The 12,021-nt window shown below is 45.8% G+C and overlaps 1 protein-coding gene across 1 annotated transcript; it reads left to right on the forward strand.

Moving 5' to 3' along the window:
* The first annotated feature begins 1,053 nt into the window (after positions 1-1,053).
* On the forward strand, positions 1,054-11,750 carry coq8b (coenzyme Q8B). Its single transcript, XM_035383778.1, has 15 exons — positions 1,054-1,175; positions 2,315-2,493; positions 3,323-3,721; positions 4,058-4,124; positions 4,899-4,970; positions 5,774-5,893; positions 6,517-6,602; positions 7,093-7,233; positions 7,588-7,669; positions 7,995-8,088; positions 8,872-9,013; positions 10,222-10,329; positions 10,811-10,876; positions 11,091-11,177; positions 11,449-11,750. Coding segments are annotated over exons 1-15 (1,935 nt in total). The 5' UTR covers positions 1,054-1,174; the 3' UTR covers positions 11,740-11,750.
* Positions 11,751-12,021: the final 271 nt, after the last annotated feature.

The raw sequence follows: 12,021 nt of genomic DNA on the forward strand, positions 1-12,021 counted from the left end.
TTAATAAATATATTTTTCTACTGTGAATCGGGTGCTATGCATATTTTTTGTTCGCTTACTCAGCCCTATGGTATTTTACAACAGGCTGAAATTACTTTAAATATAAATGAACAATGTTTAACTATCCATTAGTTAGTAGCCTAATCATTGTTCGTTGTCTAGACAATGACTTGGTGATTATGATGTTTATGAAGTTTTAAGCAAATTTGAGCATGCAATTTAATCAACTAGCTTGTAGTTCGAAAGTTTAAGTGATTGTAGTGAAAGTTTGAGTTTGCAGCGGCAATAGGTGCATGTGAAACCTCCTCCTTTTGCTAATTCTAAGCTTTATTTGACAGTAATCTATTGTTTGTTAGACACTATTACAGACGTTACGCTGACAGTTTTTGTTTATAGACATTTAGTGTCACAAGGACAAATAAATGCTAGTAGGCTATGTGCACATACTGTATTTTTACAAAATCTACAAACATAAGCATAACCTATACAAAAATTAAGGAGGGATATTGGTATTTTCAGAACTGATACATCTAAAATGTGACTTGCTTATCGTCTTGGCTTACAAACTTGAAGACGTGCACACATAAAAAGAAAATTATTGCGTATCACAGCTTCCCCGCAATTCAGCTTAGATAACTGGATAAAGTCATAATGAATGAGGTGAACACATTCGTCCTTAAGTGTCGTCCGCTTAACATCTATTCTGATACTTGAAAAAAATGCCGAAATCTCAGGAATTTATGATGGCCTTTAACTGTAGCCTAACGGTGTTCATCAAACAACACGTGCAGTTTGAGATATTAGAACCTGCTACTCGTTTTCTTTTACTATTGGCTTCTGCTGTGTCGGGGGACACACCTTTTCCATCCTTATTGGTTGAGTTGGACCTGTTAAAACCATGACAACCGATTAAAAAAAGTATAGTCCTGCACTAGTATTGGAATATTTTTATGCCAGTCAAAATAGGTGGTTGCATCGCCCGCCTTTTTGTTAGTGTTTTGCAATCCTGTTGGAGGAGCCTCACGTTCGTCATAATTTTTTTTTCGTTTCCGTGTCCGGCAGTAGTTGCAAAACAGCACTGACAAGGAGTTGTGTGGAGACCAGCGAAGGGCACAGGGAGAGGCTAGTACAATAATAAGACAATATTGTTGCCTGCAATAGTTTTTTCCCCCAAAGTAAGTGATTGTTTGTAAATATTACATTTTGGAATATTTGTTTTTCTGGCAGAAATGTGCTTGCTACTCACAGATATTTTCACCCAAAGGAAACATTGTTCTCTAGCTACGATTCAAGTAACGTCAAATGTCTCAACAGAGCGAACTTTAAAACATCTTCAACTTCATTTGTTACTGAAATGCATGTCTGATACATGACTGATATTCCTGTGTGCATCCGCGTAAATGTGAATTGACTTAGCGTAGTGTTTTAAATAAACTAGCTACATGCAGTTTAAATCCAGTAAATGAATTGTAGCAGACAACTTATCATTGACACGGACAACCCTATGGCTTTGTTTGCGATCATGCAATTTGATGCATAATCTACTAGATTTACACCCTATAGGTCGTCAGGTCTTATACAGAGGTCCGCAACCCTGGTCCCAGAGAGCCGCAGCTGTCTGCAGATTTATATTTTGACCTTAAAAATCCGCTACCAGTTTAAAACCAAGAGACGAAGCAAGTAGTTGAATACCTGTCAAATCGACTATTTTATTTTATCAATGAAGCGCTGAGCAATAACAAAAACCAATAAGTGCATACCGAAGGTCGTTGAAACAACTACAAAACACAGGTCTGGTAAGGTACAATACTCATTATGTAACATGCAGTCCAGTTCACACAGTAAACATAGGCCAGGTCAGAAAGTTATGGCAAGCAAACTAGGAAGCATGACGACGAGCTAAACCACCAAGATAACGACGCCAGAGCTATCCTAGATTGGGAGTGTCCTGCAGAGTAGTGATAGTTAGTCCTGGTACAGTCTGAAGAGACATGTCTTCAGACCACAGCGGAAGATGAGCAATGACCGAGTGGTTCGTAGAAAACTGGGGAGTTCATTCCACCGATGGGGAGCTAGGATGGAGAAGCTCCGTGGTAGGGACGAGCGAGAACTATTCACCCGGTTTGCCGGGAGTGCAAATCAACCTGCAACAGCAGAGCGGAGTGGTTGTGCTGGCCTGTAGGGTTTAAGTGGTAGTAGCAACTCTCTCCAAGAGAATATTTATTTAGTGTGAGTGTGTGTGGCCGTACATTGACAATGGCCGATGACAGTTGGTTCTAAGCTCCGTGCTGTGTTTGTGACTGTGTTTGTGCAGTGATGCTGTCAGAGGTGCTTCAGGTCCTGCGCGGGGCAGGGCGGGTGGGCGCGGCCTTCGCCGCCACGCAGGGGGAGCAGCTGAGGCTCATGGCCTGTAACTCCACCCTTGGGGCAGGGATCAAGGTGGTACAGGAGGCCGTGGAGAGTGTGGTCGGCATGGCGATGGGGAGCACTGGGGTAGGTGGGCACCGTCTGCCCCAGCACAGATCTGACTGTACCCCCTGTGAGCCTTCATTCGTGTTTATCTTCAACCTGCAACCGCACTGACTGGTTAATCGCTTAAATCCTGGGGTTCCTGTTCAGACCTCATATGCAGTGACTACATATCCATCCATCCATTGTCTAACCCACTTATTCATGGTCAGTGTCGTGGGGCAGCTTGAGCCCTTCCCAGCATGCATTGCGCACCAGACAGGAATACAGTCTGGACAGGTTGCCAGGTCATCACGGGGCACATACCACCATTCACTCACACATTTCTATGTAATATTGTAATAATGTTTCATAGATTTAAAATAATAATATATAATATTTCAAAATATAAAACCTTTTCCTTTTAAATATGACCTTTGGGGTGGGGGTCCCTGGATCAGAATAGGTTTGAAATCCCCTGATTTAAGCCAGCCGGACTTACTGAGAAAAATGTGCGCGGCATTATGGTGTGAAATTGCTTCTGCAGCCTCAGAATTGGTTGATTATTTCTTCCTTGGATCCAAAACTGCTGTGGTCCCACCAGTTAAATTTTAATTACACTATTTGAGGAATTGAGAGAAATAGCCTACATGTGGCACTGAGATTCCAGTGTATTTCTGTAACTTAAATATGTTAGTGATTCTTCCCTGGATCCAAAACTGTTGGTGACCAAGCAGTTAAGTTTTTTTTATTACCCTTAAATGGTGTGGCATAAATTAATACTTACTTGTGTGATGTATTATAATCAATGTTTGCATTATTAAGACTGAAACCTTATGGCCTAAACACCCCCCCCCCCCCCCCCCACCTGCAGACTCCTAAGCCAGTGGACTTCCCTGATAGTGAGGGATGGGAGGAGATGGAGCAGGACGAGGCCGCCAAGTGGGCCATGGGCTCCGAGATGCCCCCTGAGTTTACCGGGCAGGAGATGCCGGGGCCCCAGGAGGGCGTGCGGGACCAAGAGGCGCCCAGCGAGCCGCTGTCCCACGGGGCCGCTGGGTGGGAGGTCCCTGGGGGCCCGGGTGGTCCGGGGGGTTTGGGGGGGCCGGGGGGCCAGAGCAGCAGGTTCCTGCACTACTCCTCCGCTCTGCGTGGAGCCCGGTTTCTCCACGACTCCGCGGTGGGCAGGCTGACCGCAGAGGACATTAAGAAGGCCAGAGACTCCAAACAGGCACCCGACAGAGTGGTTCTTGCCCGACCAATCAGACAGAAGGTGAGTGCGTGACAATACGACGTAAAGCTAACAGCTTCACTTTTTTTTCTTCTTATTTTCTTCCTTCTTATAAAAATGGTGAAGTAATTGCATGTTCTTTAGCCATGGTGTATGTGATTGTGATTGTGTGTGATTGTGATTGTATGTAACAGCTAATCCTAATTTCACAGATTGTTGCAGTTGTGATGCGGTTTTGTGGTCTAGGGGTTTAAACTCCAAATAAGCACACTACAATTGACTCGCATTGTCTGATCTAGTATATGCAGTATATTGCTTTCATAAAATGAGGGAGGTCTTACAGTGCCCCCCCCCCCCCCCTTTTGTTTGTGTCCCCAGCTGAGCGACCGTGCGAGAGAAAGGAAGGTTCCTGCCACTCGCATCAGCCGGCTCGTTAATTTTGGAGGTATGTGGTTCTCCCCAAAGCTCCCTTCTGCAGTCTTACAGCTGATCCAGAGACAGCATGGCCTGTCATGATCTTAACTGGCATCAAGGAGGGAAAAATATGAAAACGATCGGGAAACCCACCAATCGGACACAAGGCTGAAATATGTAGCGCAAAATGCAAGTGATCCCTGGGCTCGTCCTTAGGAATGATTTCATCATTTGTCTCTCAGCTGTGCCAGCATTATATTAATTATAGCTTGATGGCTTTCAGGAACTTGGAAGCCTAAATGTCCCTATTCCAGTGTTTAGATCACATCCCTGAAGCCCTAACCTAGGGTTCTTCCTGGGGGCCAGAATAAAAAAAAAAAAGGTTCATATGGACCAAGTGTATTTCCATGATCTGTTTATAAAACAACGAATGAATAAAATGTAGGGTAAACAGAATCACTGGGGGGTGTGCTGACACTTTGCAAACACTGGCCTGGTCATAGTTACAGTATCAGATACAGTATGAATAGTTCTTCTCCATTAACGAAGGGGTGTGACTGCAGGTAGTGCAGGCCCTATTTGACCTTCTGGCCTCTAGTTGAATAACCCTGCCCTAAAAGATTGTTGACGCATTGCAAAGGGCTTTCTTGGCTCCTGTGTATGGTTGTACCTTGGTAAACTGTGCCAAGCTGTGCTGTACTGTGCTGTGCTGAAAGCTTACCTGAACTTTGCTGTGCTGTGCTGTGCTGTGCTGTGCTGTGCTTACCTGTACTGAAAGCTTACCTGTGCTGTCTCTCTCCCGCAGGTTTGGCTGTTGGGCTGGGTCTTGGAGCCATTGCAGAGGTGGCTAAGCAGTCCTTTGCAGGCAAACGTGGAGGTACCTTAGACAGCTGGGTGGGGGTAGTCCTATAATAATAATAATAATAATAATAATAATAATAATAATAATAATAATGTTTATTTCCAAACACTTTTCTTGCTGATCACACAAAGTGGTTTCCAAACAAATAAAGGTACCTACATTATTAAAAGAAACAATGAAACTGTCATAAAATAACAAAAATACTGGTGATTATATGAGAAATAAAAGACAAGTACACAGATAAAAATTGGCTACTAAGGTTCAAAGCAAAATAAAATAAAAAAATATTTAGATGAGATTTAAGCCAACACACAGAATTTTAGGTTCTAATGTACTCTGGGAGACTGTTCCATAGTGTAGGAGCACTGATAGCAAATGCATTGTCTCCTGCAATTTTTAGTCTTGCACAGGGAACAATGAGGAGGCCTTTTGAGAAGGATCTCAGGGAGTGTGCTGGGGTGTATGTATTTATGTATATCTATAATATTGGAATGTAGGGTGTAGGCTTGTGGGTGTTTGCCCCAAACTTATCTTCGATTACTCCACTATCTCCAATTATATGATTAATTTATCAGCTAGGGTTTGCAGCCATCCACAGCCTATGAGATAGAAATTAGAGAAATACTCCTTGCACATCATGCAATGCTTGCAGATGTGTTCTACAAGCATGATCACAAAGCAAGAGATTCTGGGAAATGGGGTTTTATTTAAGCCAGGGATAGTAATCGCCTCTTTTAAACTAATTGTAAAATCATTCTAAGATCAGGTTAGGCTCACGTATGCATAGAAGCTGAAGCCCGTTTTCTGCTGTCTCTCAGATACGCGTGCCCTTCTGGACTCCCCTCTCCTGTCGGAAGCCAACGCCGAGAGGATCGTCCAGACCTTGTGCAAGGTGCGGGGTGCTGCGCTCAAAATCGGCCAGATGCTGAGCATACAAGGTACGCAAGCAATAGGACAGCTTTGATGAACTGACTGACTTCCTGGTGATTCTTTCCAGAATCCTGGAATTGGCCTGAAGTGATCCACCAATCGTGAGTGATGTTGTTCTATTGATTATTCCCGACACACTCTGTGATTGGCGGGGCTTCTCTCTATTTTTCTATGAGTAAGGCGATGTCACCGCTGTCTTTATTGATGTTCTGTTATACTTCCTTTTGGCCGAAGACTTAGCCTCACTGAATCTGTCCCAGAACAGGAGACTCCATACTGAGACAGCAAATCCCTTTTGTTGAGTCAGCAGTACAAACTGCCCTGCTTACAAATCCTGTTTCATGGTCCATGATGTGATTGTCTGTAACTCATGTTGACTTGTCAATGCGTTTTTACAATTCTGCTGGCATTGGCTATGTGGCATACACTGCAGCTTTGGTAAATTTTGATAATTTGCCATTATACAATACACTTTATAAGTGTATTATGTATATTATTTATTTCATAGGATATAATGATATGATTTAAATATCAAAGGATTGTGAACAGTCAATGTGCTTGGCTGAAAATACAAAAAAAAAAAACCTCATCAGTAGAATATATTTTTAATTTGATTTAACCTCTTTGCCAGATAACAGCTTCATCAGTCCCGAGCTGCAGAAGATCTTTGAACGGGTCAGACAGAGTGCTGACTTCATGCCCACCTGGCAGATGAATGTAAGCATGTGTGCGAGTGTGTGCAAGTGTGTGCACGTGTGAGTGTGTGTACACCCTGGTGTGTTGCTATATGCCAGGGGCGGGAATTTTTATATTTCAGTATTTATTTAAAAATATGCATGATTCTTATGTATTTCAGCTGATGTTTTACTTTCCTAACAGAGCACTGAAGTCAAATATCAGTCCTGCTTAGTATTGCCCTACATGTATTTAAGTCTATTTACTGATTTTGCTGGAAAAATAAAATAAGTCTACCATTCCATATATATTTTCTGACCGTTATATTTATTTGAATCCTTACACAATTTTTATTTCTCCAGTTCTTGGCAGCCTAATATTCAAAGCCATTATTTGGTCATTTTAGGGGGCCTTGAAATTAATAACTGCATGAACTGTGTGTATGTATGTGTGTGTGTGTGTGTGTGTGTGTGTGCATGTGTGTGTGTGTGTGCGCATGTGCGTGTGCGTGTGTATGCGTGTGTGTCTGTAGAAAGTTCTAGAGCAGGAGCTGGGTCCAGACTGGAGGGACAAGCTGGCCTTCTTCGAGGAGAAGCCCTTTGCGGCTGCATCGATCGGCCAGGTGCACCATGCCGTGCTTCACAATGGGAAGGAGGTGGCCATGAAGATCCAGGTGAGAGCGGGAGGGGAAAAGCCACTGCGAGAGAGAGAGTTAGTCTCACGCTGTAACTGTCATTCCTTCACATCCTCCACTTTGTTTTTAATGGATTTGTGCTGGAGATTTTTACCATGTAGAGAGTTATTTAACCCGGAAATTAACACAACTTGATTATTACGGATTGATTGTTATACACATAACGGATATGGGATTGCGACTCTTACTCTGTCCTAGCAGCGCTGTCTCCTAGCAACTCTGTGTCCCGGAAACCCTGTGTCCCAGTAACCCTGGGTGCTAGCTTGTCTGTGTCCCAGTGCATTTTTGTCCCAGTAACCCTGTGGGCTTTTTTTTTTGTGTTGATGACTGCAGTACCCAGGGGTTGCTGAGAGCATCCGCAGTGACATCAACAACCTGATGTCCGTGCTGAAGATGAGCGTGGCGCTCCCGGAAGGTGAGGCCCTGTCCTTCCCAACATGGCGGGGCGTGTCAGCGCTGGCGTCTTTCGCTGTGCTGGCGGTTCTCATTTCGGCCTGTTTTAGGCCGAGCCGTTCACTGTGGCACTTACGCGTGACAGTATGTTTATTGTTTTACACAATGATGGTTTGTTTCTATTGTGTTTACGTTTTTTTCTCCGTATCTCTGCTGCTTTTAATCTCGTCGTATAATACAAATTAATCTTTAAGTCAGAAGTCTTAACTCTGAGAAGTCAGCTAAATTAGTAAATGATCTCATTTGCAGTAAGCTGTGAAAACCAGTATTTGTTTTTTTTTGTTCAGGCTTGTTTGCGGACAGTAGTCTAGAGGTCCTTCAGAGAGAGCTTGCCTGGGAGTGCGACTACAAGAGAGAGGCAGAATGTGCCAAGCGGTTCAGGTAGGCTTATTCTGTTTGTTCCTTATTTAGTGTAAAAATGTTCCTTTCATTAATATTATTTCTTAGTATTTCCCATTAGACTGCTGATTCTTATCATTTGTGGTGCTCAAAATTATTAGTCACCCGAAATTTTGGACAGCTAAACAGACAGCTAAAGGGAAAATAAATATACGTTATCAAGGAGGAGTCACTTAATGGTGGGAGAAAATAAAGAGTGAGATTTTGTGCATTAAATTTAGGCAGTGTTTATTTAGTTAACCATGTCCTTGGCCATGGATTGACATTCGGTTTTGACATTTGACATTGATATTTCCCTCGGATCTGCCTGACAATATTACCTAAGTCACTGTTCCTCATGAAACATCAGCAAGTGCAGCGGTCTTAGTCACTGAAGCTCCTGTCAAAACGTCACCGAGATCTCTAGTTCCAGCCATGGTGGCCCAGCATTATTACACACAGCCACGAGCATGCTGGGATGCTAATGGCTGAATTAACCCAGGAAGCACACCTGTGTGGAAGCACCTGCTCTTAGTACACCATGCATCCCTCATGTACTCAGGTGTTACCTACGCACCTGACAGCCTACAAGGCCTAGTAAAGGAGAACTGATGAAGGGCTGTAATCATAAGCAGTAGCTTATATTAATCGGTGCTGTTGGACGTGAAGAGTGCTGCCCTGCGGACTGGAGCGCGCTGAGCGGCGTTAGCGCTCGTCATCTCCGCGTTCGCGGCCCGCGCTGTTGACGAGGGGTGGGGTCGCGCTGAGCATTGCGCCCGCTTTTAGGGCCCTGCTGGAGGGGGACCCCTTCTTCGAGGTGCCCGAGGTGGTGGACGACCTGACGAGCACCCGGGTCCTGACCATGGAGCTGGTGTCCGGGGTGCCGCTGGACGGCTGCGTGGAGCTGGACCAGGAGACCCGGAACCAGGTGAGCTCACCGCACCGCCCTCGTTCTGGAGGCCCAGGACTGCGTGCGCACGTTTAAGACCTGGAGGCGCTGGGCTGTGTAGATCTGACACGGCCGCGAAGCATGATTAGTCTGGCTGCACACGCTCATATGCACTCATGCACACACAAGCACACACACCTGTACACATGCACACAAATGCAGACACATACACACACACACACACACAGTGTGTAACGGGAAGGGCAGATCTTGCTCCGGCTGTTTCATGGACGAGTTTTGGTAGCGGCTGCGTCAGCTACGGAACGTGACATCACTGTGCTCTGAAGTGCTCTTCCCTGTGGAACACTGAGATGATGTCATAGATGTGCGTCACCAGCCAGGGTTCCCGCTTAGTATTTGCTCACAGCTACATCACTTGCAGTATGACCCGACCACCAATTCCTGGAGCTCTTAACGCCAAAGTGTGTCTGAAGAATCAGTAATGTGAACGTATCCTGGAATTCCCACTACTTCACAACTCCCCTGGGCGTCTTCATGATTTATACAGGGGTTTAGTGAATCAAGAAACAGAAACAAGCATGACCTGTTTGCACAGCTGAAATTCTCTGTGTGGCTTCTTTTTAAGGTGATAAACCGTAGTAAAACGATAAAGCCCGCACCCATATTAAGACCACACAGCGGTTGAAACCTGATGGATTTATTTGCGTCCCTGAGAGCAGAGCCTCTAACCAATCAGTGTGCCTGAAATATTGCCTGTGTCCCAAATTAAAGGGCAGCGCCTGCTGCTTATAAACACCCTGGTTTCCATTCTACCACGGCAACAGTAACTAGGCAACCCTTTTAAAAGGGAGTACATTTGGGACATGCTCAGAAGTCAGGTCAACATTTTAATTGAGTGTAGCTGATAATTCAGTCCGGCATTTCACACAGAACAGATATACACACTTTAATTTGATCTTTATACCTTATATTTCTTGGTTTGATGCGTTTATGATCCGCCAAACGATCGTTCTGATTCATGTAACTGACCATGTAATTACCGCCTGAATGACTCACCCTGAACCCGACCAAGGCTTCACGTAATCCGCTGTGTGTCGGATACCAGCAGTCCAGCAGATGGCAGTGCCGCCACCTAGACTGCACCGTGAGGTGATCGGTCTGGTTGGCCAGCTGCTGTTTTGCCAGTGAAGGTGTCAGTTGTGAACTGATTGATTCCCCCATTGCAGATCAGCCACAACATTCTCCAGCTGTGTCTGAGAGAGCTGTTCGAGTTCCGCTTCATGCAGACGGACCCCAACTGGGCCAACTTCTTCTACAACGCCGAGCGGAACAAGGTGTGTGTGGGGCTGTGTTGTATCCCTGAATGAGACTGTAAGGCATGTTGATGTGTCCCATTGTTAAATGAAATGTTTAATATAGAATATATTTTTATGCATGGTTGATGCATGGTGTACCGTTGTGTTAATGTGTGTGTGTGTGTGTGTTGCATGTGCTGTCCTTGTATGGACATTGCATTTGTGGCATCTGACAGCTTTTTTATGGAACCTTTCAGAGCTCTTCTTGTGTTTCAGCTGTTGACTGACAGCTTAGGTTATTTTAAGTTGACTTAGTTGTTCATTATACTGAACATCAGATACTGAAAATACGTTTCCCATTTTTTTTGCTTGATTGCATAATTGAGGATTCTTTGGTCAGTCGCCTGCCTACATGGATATTCGCAGTGTGCCTCAGATTAAGTAGTAGCAGAGACGGAACTTTAAGTTCGGAGCTGACTGCTCAGAACTCCAGTATGACTCTCTGTATGTGTGTCTCCAGGTGATTCTCCTGGATTTTGGAGCCTGCCGAGATTACCCAGTGGAGTTCACCGACCACTACGTAGAGGTGCGCATCCCTGTGACCTTTGAATGCTTGGAGTCGCTTTACAGGTTTATCGGAACGTTGCTCGCATTAAGAAGTAATTATGCCTGCCCCCCTCCGAATCTTTGATCGGCCAGTCGGGTGACACGCCCAAGCTGCCGGGACGGAGGGTGCAGCCCGTTGGGTTTGTTGTCTCTGTGTCCCGTGGTGACGCATCGCTCACCCTCCTTGTTTCCAGGTCGTGTACGCTGCCTCTGTAGGAGACCGGGAGACTGTGCTGCAGAAATCCACAGACCTCAAATTCCTCACTGGATTTGAAACCAAAGTGAGATATTCCCCGCCTGCTCTTTCCCTTGTGCATGAAAGTCTCTGATTACCATAACGTTGTTGAGTATGAAGGAATCAGCATTTATGTTAATGGTACTAATCCACTTCTCTCTATCCCTTTCCATGCTACCTTATGCGACTCTTTCTCTGGCCTTTCTTTCCCTCATCTTTTGATCTCTCCATCTTTCCTGTCCCTGCTCTTCTGTCCATCTTCTTCCTCGCCCCCTCGGACCCGTGCTCCCTCCATTCCTCCGCCGCTCCCTCCCCAGGCGTTCCAGGAGGCCCACGTGGAGGCGGTGATGATCCTGGGGGAGGCCTTCGCCTCCCCGGACCCCTTCGACTTCGGGACCCAGAGCACCACCCGGCGGATCCAGGACCTGGTCCCGGTGATGCTGCGGCACCGGCTGACCCCCCCGCCCGAGGAGAGCTACTCCCTGCACCGCAAGATGGCCGGCTCCTTCCTCATCTGCTCCAAGCTGGGCGCCCGCATCGCCTGTCGCGACATGTTCCGGGACATCTACCACGCCTACAACGACAGGCGCCTGCAGAGAGCGGCCTAGATGTGGGGGGGGGGGGGGGGTAGCTGGTTTGGGGAGGGGGTGCGGGGGAGCCTGGATGGGGAAAGGAATATGTTTTTTTAAATTTAATGTCCCAGGCTGCTGTTGTAATTATTGTGCAACATAATGAGGAAGACGGGGTGGGGACAGTGATGAAGAAGCCTTGAAGGTCGGGACGACGTGCTACAGCCAGGACTTTAAAGGGACCGGGGCACCTGGCCCCTCTCATTCGCTACACTCCTGGTTCTCTCTGCCTTTCCCTCTTTCTCTCTCCTGCTCTCATCC

This window comes from Anguilla anguilla, chromosome 12 (assembly GCF_013347855.1).
Source record: "Anguilla anguilla isolate fAngAng1 chromosome 12, fAngAng1.pri, whole genome shotgun sequence".
NCBI classification, from domain to species: Eukaryota; Metazoa; Chordata; class Actinopteri; order Anguilliformes; family Anguillidae; genus Anguilla; species Anguilla anguilla.